Source organism: Pelmatolapia mariae, linkage group LG14, assembly GCF_036321145.2.
Source record: "Pelmatolapia mariae isolate MD_Pm_ZW linkage group LG14, Pm_UMD_F_2, whole genome shotgun sequence".
NCBI lineage: Eukaryota > Metazoa > Chordata > Actinopteri > Cichliformes > Cichlidae > Pelmatolapia > Pelmatolapia mariae.
In genome coordinates, this window is record NC_086239.1 from 23,663,263 (window position 1) to 23,681,213 (window position 17,951).

The 17,951-nt window shown below is 40.8% G+C and overlaps 1 protein-coding gene across 2 annotated transcripts in view; it reads left to right on the top strand.

Annotated features, from left to right (window-relative positions):
• Positions 1-17,951, top strand: part of LOC134641328 (protein jagged-1b) — a 65,344-nt gene that overhangs the window by 35,493 nt on the left and 11,900 nt on the right. The window contains exons 3-8 of one of the 2 annotated variants that reach the window (XM_063493708.1): positions 6,531-6,594; positions 11,310-11,558; positions 12,966-13,026; positions 14,163-14,293; positions 15,587-15,706; positions 16,076-16,189. In XM_063493708.1, the coding sequence (XP_063349778.1) occupies positions 6,531-6,594; positions 11,310-11,558; positions 12,966-13,026; positions 14,163-14,293; positions 15,587-15,706; positions 16,076-16,189 (739 nt within the window). The remainder of the gene's footprint in view (positions 1-6,530; positions 6,595-11,309; positions 11,559-12,965; positions 13,027-14,162; positions 14,294-15,586; positions 15,707-16,075; positions 16,190-17,951) is intronic. The other variant, XM_063493709.1, reaches the window with a different exon arrangement.

Genomic DNA, 17,951 nt, shown 5'->3' on the forward strand with positions numbered 1-17,951 from the left:
AAAACTCAAATAAATATGGACATACAGATATCAAGGTAAAGCTAAATAAAATCGGAAAACTATAATCAGTAACCTAACTGAGTCAGGGGTACAAAAAAACAACCCAACATCAAAATAATTTATCGAAACAAGGAAAACCAAAGAACTCCCATAACAAACCCAAAAACCATTACAGTCAGGCATGTTTCACAAACAGAGACGTCAGCATATTTTATTTAAGAGCATTACTATTAGAAAAACACAAAGGAGTTAAGCACATGATCCAGGCTGACAGAAGCACAGCTGCTACATACAAAAAGAAGTATGTGAATGTGTGTGAGAGAGAGTGAGCGAGGAAAAGTGCAGCACAAATTCAAACTGGCAAGTGTGATGACGTACATGCAAATTTCAGATCAACAACAGCAACAGGTCAGTAAGTTCAAGGCTCATGTGCTCTGTTTTAGGATTGCTGCAAAAAAACCTTTAAATCATATTTACAGGTAAAATCAGTCATTTTTTGAAGTTTTTTTAAAATAGAAAAAACAATTTTATACTAATAAATATATGTCGATTAATATATCATTACATCTTCCAACAAACTGATGTATTATCATAATAACCTTTAAAGCTAAACAATATGCCATCTAATGTTAGGATTTCATACTTTCTATCTGATAAGCAGTTTGACAATGCTAGATCCACTTCAAATAAAGTTTTACTAATGCCTCCTCATAGCAGCTAACAGAGGCTAACAGTAGCTAGTGGTGGCAAAATCAGTGGTTAACAGAGGCTAACAACATATAATAGTGGCAAAACAGCAAAGAGAGGCTAACAGAGACTAACAGAAGCTAACAGCAGCTACCAAGAAGCTAATAGTGACAAAAACGGTCGCTAACAGAAGTTAACATCAGTAAAAACAGCCCCTAACAGAGGCTAACAGAGAATCAAACAGGAGTGCTCAACAACTCACTTCAGTATCCCTGTCATTGGACAGAAATAAGCATCACTGTCTTGTACTGGAATTCTTTCAAATAGTTTTACAGCCTTCTCCAGAGTAAAGACATGGATATTTATAGATAAGATAAACAGCGGAGTGACAGTCTACACTCTCCGATGAATGATGGCCAGAGTTATTTGTCCTACAGTGACCACAGTAGCTAGGATTACGCTCTCGATTTGGGAAGGTTAAAATCTAGTACTGTGATTTTACCCCCTGTAATTTTAAAATCGTTAAGCTCTCTTACTGTTGTGAGAGCAGATGACTGATTCAGGAATGGTGTCATTACTTTCCGAATGCCTAATTTCATGTGTTTTGAGTCATTCCTATCAACTGTCCACATTTCAGAATAATTCAAAGCCTGAGAAAACAGGAAAACTGTGAAATTTTACCACTGTTATTAGTTTGTTTATAAAAACTATGTTTTTGTGGTAAAGTCAGGTGCCTTTTCAAGCTTTTCTTAAACAGAATTTTCTCTAGAGTCATTTTCAAATAGATATGTCTATATCAATCTATATCTATAATTTCTTCAGGTATATCATTCACAGGCCAAATATCTGCTGCCTTGATTTCAGGCATATGGAATTTCAAGAATGTAGCCGAAGTTCAGCATCAAATAATGTGAGCATGAATTAGCTTGAAACAAAAGTAGTGGGTTAAAGCTTGTAATATAGATTTCCATATATGAGGTGTACACTATACTGCAACACTACAGTATAGTGTCACATCAGATGACTGGTTAAAAGACAGCGTGTGTGTGTGTGTGTGTGTGTGTGTGTGTGTGTGTGTGTGTGTGTGTGTGTGTGTGTGTGGTTTTTTTATTGTGATATTCCAAAGAAATCACACCATCATGAGCAAAACATTTTTTTAATAGCAAACAAATAATGGTAGAGCTAAAATCTGGCAGTTTTTCTGTTAAGACGCGCATCATCACCCTGGAATTTTCTCAGGGAAATCAGAAATGGTCGCGCTAGCTTGTGCGATGTAGGAAAGACAAGGATCACTAAGAAGTGAATCACCTTCATAACACTGAAAAAAAAGATGTTTGCTTGGTTCTTATCTTGCTTCTTTATCTTGTTAACCTGATATGCTTATATGCATTTTATCATCATCATAAATATACAGCTTTTCCCGAAGACTCCTGTAAACCAGGAGGTAGATTTGAAAAGTCTATTGTAGGTCCTAACATGAGGCTTCTTTGTTTAGCTGTGGGTTTCGTTGGTGTTGTTGTCGTTGTTTTGGGATATTTTTTTGATTGATTTCGCCTGTGTTACATCATAAACATGTTATATCATATATAAATCATATAAATCATGGTAATGTTGGTCTCAGGACAACAGCCCCTTTGAAATGGAACATGTTTTTCTTTTCCTGTTTCTAAACACACACACACACACACACACACACACACACACACACACACACCTTGTCACTTTGGTCATTATCACCACAGGCAGCACAAACATTATGTAGGGATAAAGTAAAAGTATCACTTTTGTTTGTGTTGTTGTTGTTTTTTCCGTTGAGGTAGGAGGTTACTATTTTCGATCCTGGCCCCTAACAGCTTTGGTCTTTGCGACATCACAAGCTTTGTGATTCTTCACCAAGTTTCTTTGGCGTGACTGCGCATGCTTTGGAAAGACAGTTAGGAAGTTTATATTGCTGTGATAATATGAATCCCTAAAGACACAATTGTTTTAGCTGTTGTGACTTTAACTTGGCAACCATGGTTAGTTTGACCCTTGCTGGCTGCCATACAGGACAACAGACCTCGGTGCAGATACACCCTTCCTTTAGCAGAGCCTGGATTATAAGTTTGGATGCATGCAATTGTGGGAGGTGACGGTGTATGCTTTGCAGGCGAGTGAATAAGTTTTAGTCATAGCGTTGGAGTGAGAGTGTTGGCAGAAAAACTGCATGGAAGGAAGGGTGAGGGAGGAGGGAGGGTGATTGTAAAGATGATAAGGCTGAGGGGGTGTGTGAAAACGCTACCAGTGCATTTTATAGGAGTGGACAGTTCATCACAGTTGTCTTCCTAGTCTCAAAGCTCCAACTCCAGCATCATTTTTTTTTTTTTTTTTTTTTACCAAACTGCTTTTGCAGAGATGTGTCAATCTTATCTTCTGGGCAGTGCTGAAGAGCAACTGAGTGCATTTGCTCAGTTTGACTTGAATATTAAGTTTTGAGGTAGTTCATTAGCTTCATGCTGCCATAATTGATCTTTATGTAGGCTATAATTAGTTTTTTTAAAAATATAAATAATTACAATAACCTGCAAAGGGTGACCAAGAGATTGTGTGAAAATTGCTTAAAATCACCCTCAACAGTTCAAAACGAAAACAATAGTATTCACCACTTTGAAAAAAAAATGAAAATAGTTTTTCTATACAAAGACTGAAGCACAAATTCCTTGGACAGGCTGCACCACATAGGAAGCCACTTTTTTTTTTCAAATAAGTCCAAGAAGATGTACCAGTTTGTAAACATTATTGTGCTGTAAAGTTGGACTTTTTAACATCACAGTCAATGGGGACTGATGCACTTTTGGCACCTGCCTCCAGTGGCCAATAACGGAACTGCAGTTTTGGGCACTTCCTGGCTGGCTTCATTTTTCAGTCCTGTAGCTTGCTGCTTTGATAGTAGTTTGTTCCACACCGAGTGTGACCACAAAAACACGCATGCCCATGAAGTGCAAACAATACTTGTTACCATATACAGAAAATGTGTCTATTTTAAATCTCAAAGAGAATCCATACAAGCTGTAGTACCCAGAGTGTGCCTGTGCGGGCAGGGAGAGAACATACAAACTCCACACAGAGAGGCTTCGGGTAGATTGAGGATTTGAACCCAGGACCTTCTTACTGTGACGTAGTGGTGCTAACCACTGTGATAGACTTGACTACACTATTTAAACAGGGAAAGAAAACATGACTTTGTTTTTTCCTTTTATTCACAGTCAATGTCAAACTGAATGAGACAAAGGAAGCATTTCCATCGGTTTCAGCTCTTCTGTTTTAGCCATCATAGCAGAATAAACCTGTCTCACCTTTACAGCTGCAGCAAGAAAAGCAAAAGCCCCCTTATAGGTGATTAACACAACTGGCCCAGAAAGGACTGACATAAAGCACCATCCTCTGAACACACATATAACAAACAATAACCAGATGTATTTAATGAATGCATTTTCCCTGTGCAGCCGTGAGTTATAAGATAGCTCCCTGAACTGGCACTCTGTCACTGAAACCCCAAAATATAAATGAATTTAAATGATTGTCACTGGAGCCTTGGCTCTTACATATTGCTGGCTCGGTATAAACATTCCAATAATGTCATATAAAAACACATAATAACATAATAAGAGAAATTTTGCGGTGGAATGGATACTTTTATCGTTAATATTTTAAGCACCTTTTGCTGATAAAACTGTGTGTGTGTGTGTGTGTGCAGGATATCTAGTTGTGGAAAAAGTACACAACTGTAACAGTATTTCACTTAAACTGAGGATGTGATTAATTCTTCCAGCACGGATCTTGTATGGAATTAATTTCATAAAAAGTCGTCTCAAGATCCAACAGTGTAGCTGTAATTCATGAATACCAAACATTGCTTCAGGTGAGAGTTTTAAGCCAAAGCCTAATGAGTCCAGCTGGTCCATCTGTGGGTTACCCACTATCTCCCAGGCTTAATGAACTGCCCGTGAGCCCTCTGCAGCCCAGCACATCTCATTAGCACCACGACATCCAAGTATAGTGTGTGGGAGTTCGCCCACTTACTCAACTACCATTTCTTATCATATCACATCAGTTCTTTTGTCTTCTCCTTTAATCATCTCTCTTGTATCATCATCCGTTTGGTTTCACCTCCCTCTGACCTTTCTTCCATCTTCCTCCGGGCATATATCTGAATCAGAGAAACTCCAGGACGCCTACAAATTATAATTATTCTACCACAGTGGCGTTTTTCCCCTACTGTACCTTTCCGTGCCCTTTTCTTTACATATCTCCCAAGTAATTATCCTTCCTTCCCTTTTTCGCTGTCCTTTTCTCCTTCTGTACCGTTATTTGGCTCACCTTTTCCTCCCCTCTCCTCATCAGTTGGGGTACAAACACACTGGATGCTCTTTCTCTTGAAGCAAATTCCTGACTCAGTGCTTTCCGCTGCACAATTTTCGCTCCCCTAACATTTTGCACCTTCATCGCAACCCTTCATCTTCTCCTCTGCTCTTCAAATGTGTCTCTTTCTGCCTCTGATGTTTTTGGGCCGACCTACCACACTTAACCTCTCTCTCACTCGGTCACCTCCTGTGCCCATCACCTGCTTCCCATCCATTTCTCCTGCAGCACCTCACTTCCTCTCCTCCCACTCCCCACCTGGGCAGTGCTGTCCCTCAGCAAAGACGTGACCACACATTCATGTAGCCCTTTAGAAGAACCTTACCCACAATGCACATGGTGGAGCGATTTGCATGACAGGCAGTGGTGCATTTCGCAGAGGGAGGGATCGGCCGGTGAATGTACAGAGATAGAGAAACCCATAAAGGGAGCGAGAAGAACTGTAATGTTGGTTTGAATTATTCATAGCTGGTCTATAGGATGAATAAATGCATCAGGAAAGGGGAAGACACAAGGAAGAGCACCTGTTATCTATCCAGAGTGTGATATCTCTGTAAGCCCAAAGTCATGTATACTCAAGTCCTCTGCTACTGCACTATGAGATAACAGTATATAGGCTGGCTATGTGTCCACTTAAAGCTCTGAAATTAATTAAAGTGTATTACTAAAGCTAGAAAAAAGGGGTGCACGTAACAGTCATTGAAGCGCCACACTGATTCACCACATTTAACCTGCATTAGATTTTCTTGAATCAGCACCCAGTGGATGGGAAAACATACATTTTAAACCATCACTTTAGTGAGTCTTTAGAGGTGCAGCCTTTACTCCACTACATTTATTTGAGTTAAAGCTTTATTTACTATTTTAAATATAAATCTACTAATGAATTGTTACATTCCTATAGATTAAGCTAGCAGCACATAACATTTTGTTGTGGGCCAGCCTGTGGTACAACATTGCTGTTCATGTGTGAGGATTTCACTTTGGACATATGTACAAGTATGAGGTACTTAACCTCAGACCAGACACCAGAATGGAGTGAAGGGATCAGTCTCACATGAAATCAGTGACAGTCATTTCATATTCCCCATCAGATCTTGTTTTTGTAATGAGCGAGTTTGTGCCTGAGGTTGCCAATAATCCTTTCCATTTTTCAGCATTCATAGCCTACTCAGCAAACCGATGTTTACACCGAAGCATTTGTTTCTAGGACTGTTTAATCGTGAAAGCTAAATCCTGATAAAGACCAAAATGACACAAATTTCTTGGATTAAATTTGAAATTGAAAATTGTCAGCTAAAACATGTTCGAAAGTCTGAGAAAAGAGGAGCCTGGGAGGGAGGAGAGAACAATTTCTTTGTGTAATGTAATATTTTTTTAAAAAAACAACCCTCTGCATGTCATCACACTGACTGTGTTGTTTCTGTGTTCTTTTTCCACAGAAGTCGTTCTCACTGGTGTTGGAGGCTCTGGATTATGACAATGACACATCGGGTTCAGGCGAAGGTGTGTTCGCACGTACCTGCGTGCCTTTTTATTCATGTGTAGTCAGGAATGTAAATAAAAGGGGGGCTGAATTAAATAACAATAAACAGAAGGAAAGTTGTGAGGGTGTTATTATTCCCCTCATCCTCACACATGTCATGTTTTGAGGTTTGAAGCTAGAGAGCCTTTGTAAGATATACCGTCACCGCCTAAAACACCATTAAAGTGTTGAAGGTAAGTGACACGTTTAAAAAATGGAGCCGTCTTTACTGCATTTCCAGCTTTATCTTGTCAATAAAAGAGTTACTTATGAGTTTAAATATTAACAATCAACAGTTTTATAGAGGAAAACAACACGGGTGCTTGTTTATGAGCGTTTGCTGTCTGACATGATGAAACAATGTGAAAATATCCTTTGTGTCTTAATGTCTGTGATCTAACGAGTTTAGTGGGCCTTTTATCCAGACCCTTTAATTTCCTGCTCGTCTCAGTGCTGTTCCTCCTCATAATCAGGAAAAGCTCCATGACAGGGAATGTGAGCGGCATGCTATAAAAAGCAACACACATACACACACAAGCACAGTCAGACAGATGTTTCTGTGCCTTCCTCATTCCTGTCATGCCACAATCCTTTTTTTGAGGGACCAGTGCACTGCGGTCTCTCAACCTCGGTGCTACCCAGAAGATGGCTGATAGGATGAGAAACTGTGATTTTCACCTCACATTTCTCTTTCGCCTTCCATCTCTCCTTCGCTCTGCCCTCCAGCGACGCTCTTACATCTTGTTTGCATTATCTTCCGTTTCCACCTGAGCTCCTGACAGCCCTTACATTGGGCCTAAAGCTGTTCACTAGGCTGACAGCTTAGCTCAGCCCAAACAGAGGCGTTCGGTAGCAGTCTGAATGGACTTAGCGGACCGTGCTGCAAATCAGAAAGGATTACCGAGCATAACTGTACCTTCTGAAGCGGTTCTTGGAAATACCAAGAAAATGTGATGTGCTATGAGCACAGACGGTGTGACCTTCACAGAGTTTTCTTCAAATAAAATGTAGCTTAAGTGTTAATGTGCAGGGGCGTACCTTGATCTGTTAAAGGATAATTCCTGTTGGTTACAACTTTGGTCTTTGGCCTTTATGTTTTTGTTGAGTATACTGACATTGAGCTCACCAAAGTAACTGTTTAGATAAGGGAACACGATGGTATCACAGCAATGAAATGAGATCAGTCAGACTGTAAAACTTCATACATGCCTGCAGTAGTTCACAGTAAGTAGGTAATATGCAGCAGGTTTTGGCACCTTTATTTTGTTTTATTTAGTTTCTTTCAGTTGTTTTACATATTCTCTATCCCGTTTTATGTTTATTTTGAAGGACACAGTCTTTTATTTAACTTTATTGCACGACACAGAAATATAGACCTGATGGAAACACCTGTCACCACAACAGTGAAAATCGAATAAACAGCAAACTGCAGCCTCCTGAGCAATCATCAAGATGAGTAAACGCACTCTGTAATAACCAATAATTTAATGGAGGCTGGAAATTTTGCAACACCAGGCTGCATCAGCTTTAACTCATAAATCGGTGACTGAATGTTTACACAAAGTACGATTTAACAACAACATACAGGATAATATACTCAGAAAATAAACATGTCATTAGGTACATAAAGAAAAAATGAAAAGGCCTGCGTTGATCTTTTGGGCCTTGCAGTTCTTGTAACATCTAATTTCTGCAGTGCTGCCATTTCCCCAGATTTCAAAGGGTTTTCTAGTCAACAAAAAATATATTATTTAATTCTTAAACTGAATTTTCCTGCTCAGAAATTTTGCAAAAGTGCCTTTGTTACTGCTTTGCTAGATTTTTGGATGCGTTACTGCCACCAGGGCAATAGCACAGAGAAAACAGTTTCTCACATGCTGTTGGATGTTTTGTGTATGCACCAAACATCAACCTCCAGGGCTTTAAATAAAGCTACAGCCTTCATAACACATGTACAGTGCAGTTTGTTTATAACTCACTAATTAAGGCTTAAAGTTAGGAGCAGGTCTGCTTTAACTGACAGATGGACGCTGACACAGGCTGCTGCTTTTCCCAATTTGTGCTAATTAGTCACTGAACTAGATTTCTTAATCGTGTTTGTGCCTTTAATGAAATAATCTGAGAAAATAACTTGTTTAAATCTGCGCTTCACTTTTGGAGAGTCAAATTCCATCCATCCATCCATTTGTGCATTTTCTGCCACTGTCTGCCACAGGGGCTGAAGTTTAAGCAAATCTGGCTTCAAAAAACCAACATGGCTGCTGTCAAAATCCTAAATTTGAAGCTTTAAAGCAGGGCTTCTGTACCAAATGCTCCATCTCTTCTATACACAGTGAAGACCCCCTCACAGAACAAAAACCCCACAGGGAGATTTGTAACTTTCTCAGTGTAATGTTTCAGTAAATATGAATCATCTTAAAATGTTTTTTTTCCCATGTTCTCCTTCTGTTCGCGTATTCATTGGGTGATTTTGAGAGCATACTTGCTGCTGTGCTCCCCCGTGTTTCAGCTGTACTGATGTTACACCCGCAGCCACAAAACTGCCACCACCATTGAAGCGAAAGTGGAATTCAATATTAGAAGCATTATAATCTCGACCAGCTTGTCACCAAAATTCAAGACACATGTTTAGACTTAGTCCCCCATCCATGTGAGAATACTGGGAGTTTATACTAGAATGAAAACTGAAAATAAACATAGAAATGTCATGAGAACCCACGCACATCAAATTAAAAAAACCCTTCAGCTGATCTATTGGCTTCCACAAGGCTATTGACTCAAAATGAAGTCACAGGGAGGTGTTTTCTCTCCTGCAGTGTTTTCTCACCATTGTCAAGGGCAAGCACTTCACAGCTAATACAAGACAGTGGGGGGACAATCTCCAGAGACAAGAAAACGAGTTTCTTTTTTAACTCCCTGCAGATACAATCCCTGTTTCTCTGCTGCTTATGTTTCTATAAAGTGTGATTTCAGGAAGAGCTCAGGGCTTCTTGTTTCAGCTGTTCTGCCATGAATCTTTCTCTCTTGCTATCTCTTTTTTTTTTAGGATGCCCATTAGCACCAGCCAGAGAGGCTATTCTTCCTGGGGTCCTCCACACCCCTCACATATTATTGTACCATCTTCTCTAATCACGTTACTGCGAAAATTGGGCTCTGTTACACACCTTCCCTGCTGTGCTGAATGATAATTCACTTACTTCTACTTCTTTTCTGGAAGAGAAATGGTGATGATGAAATTAACCCCCGGCCATGCCAGAGTCATAAAATAATGAAAAACCCACAATGCACTGCAGTAGCATAATGAGTGTTTGTGAAACGGGGCCCTCGAGTTTGACTACAGGCGACGGCAGAGGAATCGTGCAGCGGCCGAGCTAACAGTCCGCTCAACGTCCGCTCTGTTCCCATCCCATTTTTTATGCTAAAACACACACACACACACACACGCACACACACACAGACACACACACACACACACACACACACACACTCACCAACCACTGTGTATCCCTGTTTTCATTCCTTTGGGTCAAACCGCAGTGATCTCATCTCTCCATCAGGCGGTTTGTTATGTGTGTGTCCTAATAGCTGCTTCCTTTCCTCTTTGACTCTGTTTGCCTCTGGCAGAATCTCTCTCTCACACACACACATGCACACACTCGCACATTCTGTACACTCAGTCTCTCTTCACTGCTGACATACTTCCAATGAGGCTTCCTGTTCTGTCCTCCTATCATGCAATCTTTGCCTGTATCCTCACTAGCATCTAATAGATACACACATGGCATATACACTGAAACAACACACAGACACACACTCACACCTATTCTGAGTACTGTGTGTCTGTTAACACCCTGTCAGAGAGGATTAAAAGTGACTTGGGGATGACAGTGCCTCTGGGAAATCCCCTCCGGGGGTCAGGAGCAGCAGCCACTGCCCCGCTGTTGCCCTGGGGCTTGTCTGGTCCTCTCTCTGCACCTCCCCCTCCTCTACAATAGCTAATCAAATGTTAAAGAGCTGCCTCATAGTGATGATCTCTTGGATATTTGTGGTGTCTCACAGCTCTGCAGAGCATTTTAGAGCCTCATTGTTTTGGTTATCAATCCCACAAATTCCATCATCCAGTAGTTTTCTTTTGTTGTTGTTGTTTTTTGTTTTTTTGGTGAAATAGCTCTCATAAATCACCTGTACACAACCTGCTCAGCACAAAATGGCAAGCACTAAAGTTAGTGACTCACTGGTGGGTAACTTGTCACATTTAACAGCCAAAAAACAGATATTTTTCTTAGTGGGTGATGGAAAAAGAGCCAGACTCCATATGATGATAATGTTGCTCCATAACTGCTCGATGTGTTAACAGGCGACTATTTGATTGAACTCATGCCATATCAGCTTTGATACTAATAATATTAACCCTCTCAGGCTCAAATTAAGTTTTTGTCGCTAATGCACAACCAAGTCCTGCAGTGGTACTTCTGAGTAAAAAAAACTCATAAAATATGTATGTGGGGTAATCAGGTTGTTAGTTTTTAACTGTTGCAAATCAGCAACGCCTGCCTTGAGAGGGTTAAGGAGTGTTTAGATTTATCTGCTGAATGTGGACACAGTTCCTCCTTCCCCAGATGTTTGGCACCCTTTGATTTCCCAGTAGCAGAACAGCAAACTAAAGAAAGTATTTCTTCCTTCCTTCCTCTCTCAGGTCAGTTGATCGAGCGAATCCTGCTCTCCTCCATGCTGAACCCCGGTGAACAGTGGCAGACTTACCGTTACCACGGACGCTCTTTCAGCCTGGAGTACCGACTTCGTTTCCGCTGTCACTCCAACTACTACGGACCCTTCTGCAACAAGTTCTGCCGAGCCCGCGATGACTTCGTCGGCCACTTCAGCTGCGACCAAAGCGGCTCCAAGGTCTGCATGGAGGGCTGGACGGGGCCAGAGTGCAAAATAGGTAAGAAAAGGAACACAAAGGAGTCCACTGGTGTTTCCTCAAAGTTGTGCATTTGTTTGTGCGTGTGTGTGTGTTTTTAAAAATCCAGTATTTGTCTCTATCTCATTCAAATATTAACACATAATCATTTTCTTCCTTTAATGCTCAACAAGACAATGTTTTTGCCAAAAATGCTCCCTTAAATACTAAGTAGGTATTACTGTTACCATCAACAATGCAACAGGTTATTAAGTTATCCAGTAACAGGGGTACAGCATTAGAAAAATAAACCCAGGCTTAATGTTTGCTGCGATGGATTACACTACTAAAGCCTGTACTGGTGGGAAAAAAAACCTTCAAATTCCTCAACACACAAACATATTTTGTAAACTGCCCAGATAAAAGAAGTCAACTAAAATATTGGAGTCTGTCTCACACACACCCTGTGCAGGTTTGCCAGTTAATCACAGGGTCACAAAGACCCTTACTTCCACTTCAGAATCACTAATAATCTAACACACGTATCTTTGGAGTCTAGCAGGACTTATAGTAAGAAAAAAAAATCCCACACAGATACAGGTTAGATCATTCAAACTTGACACAGAAAGGTCCCACCCAGCCAGGAGATACAAACACAGAGCCTTCTTGGTGTGAGGCAGAGAAGACGCTCCATCACAGTGTCACTCCACAAATGATGAACTCCTGACCTAACCTGAAGTTAATCAAATTTTTCTTGAGATCGTCTTTGTTTTCCTGTCTAATTTTAGTCTTTGAAACCATTTAAAACTATTATTGTGATAAAGGTTTAGTGGATATGTCATCTAAATATTCACACACAGCCTTAATAGCAATCTACAAGGTGAGAACAGGCCTCATTAATAAGGAATAACCGCACATGTGCTTGTCTTAGTGTTAAAAAGACTTCAGGCCATTACACGGTTGCTCTCTGAAACAGTCCATCAGCAAAGACACACTGGCTACCTTCTGTGGTGAGGGTGTGGAGGATTATTTTGTGTGACTCATCAACTGGGCGCCCTCACTCTGTGACCTCGGAGCGCTGCCATCATGTTGCAGCGGTTGAACTGAGTGAATGGAGGAAGCCAGAGTGGAAACCATGGGAACCCTGAAGGACACAGAGCTAGTTTAAGGACATCCTGCAACCCTGCCCATCTCACCCCTTTCTCACTTCATCTGACTTCCTCCTCGACACGACACTGATTGGACTGCAGGAAGGCAGGAAGCTCGCTCTGTTACCCCCTGCAGGTTACTGATGATGATGAAGTTCAGGGCATTTTCAGGGTTAATTAAAGGCATTTTTGACCCTGATATGATGTGGCAGATATTCTGACGCCATACACGCGTCTATTCCATAAAAAACATTGTGTTATGGTATGATTCCAACCGTGTTTTGTTTTTTTGGCTTTGCAGCGGTGTGCAGGCAGGGCTGTCATCAAACCCACGGCTCTTGTGATGTACCTGGAGAATGCAAGTAAGTGTATACTTGTACCGATATAGAAAATTGGAAATATGAAATATTATTTTGACTGTCACAATATAAAAATTGAGTAATGAAAATGTTAGTCAATACCAGAAGATGACAAAAAATGTGATTTTATATGAGCAGGTTAACTTTTTAAACCAAGCCCTTCAGTCATTCATTCATAAATGGCAGCCAAAAAGTTAACACTGATATCATGTGGTTTTTAAAGCTTGCCTTGGTTTTTTAATTCCATTAATGGGAGTTTTTCTTTTAATATATACTAACCTTATGTTCAAAGCATTCTGGTTGGAACAAACAGCCAATCAGGAGAAAGGTGACTTAAATATGATGAATTGAGGGACTCTACCAAGATGAATCCAAAAATGATGCACAAAGCTGCAAATACACACATTTAGATCCCCTGTAAGTCCAGCAGTAGTATTGCAGGTGTAGATTTAGTGCAGCTATTACATTAGAGGGATTTATTCTCTCTGCAGATAAATTAACTTCAGTTGTAAAGTTTGTCTGAATATACACTATATCTAAAACTACATTACATTATACCTGCGGGAGCTACTCGGCTATGCCATGAAGATCCTGGAACTCAGTTTTTACACCCAGAGAAAGTTTGGAGCTCTGTTGTTGAGCCAGCAGTAGACTGACTCTACAGCTGGTGACCCCGCTCTGTAACTTTATGTGACTTTCTACTTTGTGACTGAGTCACTGTGGTTTTTAAAAGCTTCCACTTTGCAATAATACCACTTACAGTTGATCGTGGAACATCTGGGAGGGAAGAAATTTCACAACCTGACTTGTTGCAACGACTGCATCCTATTACAATAACACACTGGAATTCAGTGAGCTCAAAGTTTAAGAGGAGTGGCTCAACACTTTAGTCCATGTAGTATAGATTGATCTGCACACCAATGAGCTCCCACGTAAGGATTTAATTTGTGCTGTGCAGCATTTTCAAGTAACAGCTTCTTCCACAGAAGTCTTATGAAGCAAATAAAATCGTCATCGAAACATCCCTATAGCATTTATATAACTATCATAGCAACAGCAGCTTCATAATGCAGATAATGAGATTCATGGTTGTTCTAATCTGCCTCTCTGCTCATGTCTTCTTCTTCTTTTTCTTTTAGGTGTCAATATGGCTGGAAGGGTCAGCTGTGCGACCAGTGTATGACGTTCCCAGGCTGTGTGTATGGGAGCTGCACTGAACCTTGGCAGTGTGTGTGCGACGTCAACTGGGGAGGACTGCTGTGTGACAAAGGTCCGACATGTGACCCGCTCCTTTTCTGTAGTAGAGAAGAAGAAAGTGTTTATGTGCGAGTGAGGGGGTTTCCCTCCTTTTTTTCCAGTATCTCAGATATGCAACTGGAGTCGTGTGTGTTTAGGATACTGCGCTGGCTTGTAGACACACAAAATGTTCAATCACTAGGTACATTTAACCACACCGCGTAGCAGGCACTATAAAATTAAAACCAAGTAAAAGTTTAGACAGAAACTCTTGGAAAAAGCGAGCCGACTAACTCTCAACTGTCCAGATTTACTTCTACTCAGTGACCTTTTTGCACAGTTATACAGAATTCATGATTATTAATCTTATTTCTCTTATTTCTTTATGTCATGCTAAAGATACTTACTGTGTCACCTTTTTAAATTTTTGATTCCTTTCTATATATGAACTCGTAGGTTTACAAGAGTTTGGATTCAGCAACACACTGATGGATCCTTTGTTGTCCACAAGAGCTTCCAAAGACTCATTTAATACAAAAACACTCAATGAGTAGAAGACTACATCATACGTAAAGATGAAAGTGCTCTGCCGTGTATTGTATGTTGACCAATAACTCATCCTGTCTGTGTGGCTCTGAGACAAAGAGAGAGGCATTGTGTGTGCAGTCTTAGTGAGGCGTGGTTCTTCACACTTCTCTCCATGCATGATCTTCTGTAAAAGATAAGATAAAAGTCCCCCAGGATTTCGAGCGTCAGTATTTTCCCACCAAACTGTAGCAAAGTTCGCCCAGCATTATCCCAGCATATGACTCCCACCTCTGTCCCAGTGTGGGAGCCTAACCAGTGCCCACGGGACAGCGTATTGTGCAGGGGAAAGGTGATAGCCTTGGGTAAGGTGAATGTGAGCGGGGCTGGGCTGGCTGCTTTTAACTAGGTGGGGTCTTAAGCTGTTTCTGTGCATTCAGAAAGGCTCTGTAAAGAGCTGCAGTGAGACAAAGAGGCCATGGGCACCGAGGAAATGATTAAAGAAAGCAAAGCTCTAAACAGCCTCAACAATGGAGGAACAAGCCCTGCAGCTACTGGCCTGCACAGTCAGCACACAGAACAGACCTGGATACACCAGGCCTGTGTGTGTGTGTGTGTGTGTGTGTGTGTGTGTGTGTGTGTGTGTGTGTGTGTGTGTGTGTGTGTGTGTGTGTGTGTGTGAAATACCTGAAATAAAGTCAGACTAAAGCATCCTCATTCATTTTTCTATTTGCCCCTATGTCACTTTGTTTTTGCTGTGAGCTAAAATCTAAAAACTAAACGCATCTTTTTGTGGGTTCAGATCTAAACTACTGTGGCACCCATCAGCCCTGTAAAAACGGCGGGACCTGTACGAACACAGAGCCCAATGAGTATCAGTGTGAGTGCCAGGAAGGCTTCAGAGGACGCAACTGTGACATCGGTGAGTCAACGTCAACAAACAGCAAAAGTGCTCTCGGTAATGTTTGTTTACACAAATGTAAGAGATGCACAGAGGTGGCCAAGACTACTGAGTGGCACAAGGAGGAAATATCATAAATTGTTAGAGTTATTTAGAAAACTCCTACTTATAAGTAATCTTTACATGCACACATGTTAACCCCAGTGTAACGTGGGACTCTACAAATTCATTCTTACTTCAACGTTTGTTTTATAGTTTGTTTATATTATATTTGTATAAGCCATTCACATTTTTTCACATTATTGCTTGTCAAAGTTAATAACCGTTATGAGAGAAACAAACTGCACCAGCTTTTAATTTACACTTTCCTCCCCTCCTTCCTCCCTTTAGTGGAACACGCGTGCTTGTCTTCCCCGTGTATGAACGGAGCGACCTGTGTGGAAGACCAAACAGGGTTCAGTTGCATCTGTAGCGAAGGCTGGACTGGACACACCTGCACAGATGGTGATTGTCGATGCTGCACACACTCGCGTCTTACTGAGCTGAGGGGCCGGGGCGCTGTGAGATTGTCTGTGATTGGTTATTATTGGATCAAAGCCAGCGAGTGACTCTAATCATTGCAACAGAGGAAGTTAAATTAGCCTAAACATCTTTCCCTCTGTGTGTGTGTGTGTGTGTGTGTGTGTGTGTGTGTGTGTGTGTGTGTGTGTGTGTGTGTGTGTGTGTGTGGAGGGGGGGAGGGGGAGGGGGAGGGGGCGGGGATGCAGGAATGCATTTGTATTTGTATCACTAGAACAATCAAGAACCTCTGTTGGAGCACTTATAATCAGCAATTGCATTAATATAAGCAGAGGTGGCACTGTGAATTATTACATGTTTTTTTGTTTCTTTTTTTAATGGCAGTAACTAGAAGGTATTTATTATCAGGTCTTTTACTCATGTGAGCTTTTTCCCATGTAATGTGATTACTTTAATCACATAATTGGGAATTTGTGGAGTGACATCCGGTTCTCTTGCGATGTGCGTGAAAGTGAAAAAATAAGAAGTAGCAAAGTGTCTGCCAAGTGAATGTAAGCTGAGACTGCTGCTAAACACAAAAACAATACACAGTTGTGTTCTGGATTGGTGTGGCATTGTTGTTCTTGGCCTTATGTGGATGTCAGTTTGCTGTACAGTAGTCTGATGTTTTTCCTAAAAATATGCAAAGCCAGACTGTCTTTACTTTAATCGCACAAAGACAAGAGCAGCCTTTAAGGGCGCTGTGACATGCAGTCTCCTCTAACACATGCTGAAGCGTTTATTCAGACTCAGATTCTGCTGGATAAACATGACGTCAGGCTTTCTCTGCTTCTGCTGGGTTGACAAAACCCAGTGAGAGATAACGGTATCACGATGGTGGTTATAAACGTTCTGCTTTCTGCTTCTCTCACATGAAACAGTCGTTTGACACCTCATCTTCCACGTAATGTAGGACAATGTAGCGGCGCATGCATCAGTTAGAGCAGAGGTGTCAAACATGAGGCCCGTGGGCAAGAATCGGCCCGGGAAAGACTCCAATCTGATCCACTGGATGGCTTTGGAAAATATAAAGAATGCCATAAATTTTGAATTTTGTAATGTATTTTTAGATGTTTTACAGCTTTTTTTCTATCAGTGAATTGCACCTCTTTTCCTTGTATCAGGATGGGTCAGAAATGAAATGTTAAGTTAAACACCTTTACAGTGAGAGAAAGGGGACTTTTACTAGTCCAGCCCATTTCAGATCAAAGTGGCCCCACAATGTAAAATGAGTTTGACAACCTTAAGTTTAGAGGCACAGGTTTGGAGAAATATGAAGGATATAGTCAATTCATATCAAAATTAGCACAGTAGCACATTTTAAACAACCACAGGTGGCCAAAACCCTCTGAAAGATATACAAAACATACACTATGTATAATAGTTGCTAATTAAACAATTACAAATACACTCAAAATCAAAATATTTTTTTAATATTTTGATTTTACCTGTCTGTCTGTGGCTTGTTACAGCTGTGCGTTAGAGCTCTGTTTCATTTAAACATAATCATTGTGACATGCAAATCAGGACAAGATGTAATTCTGCAATAGGGGTGCTGGTTTAGGTCACTCAGCTTACCCATATGTTGTAAAGCTAACACAGAGGCTCAGGTTTGCAGCTGGTCTCATTCCCAGCTTTCCTGTTATCTCGCCACTATTTTATTAACTCGATACAAAGGCTAAAAAGCACAAAAATATGAGAGCAAAGG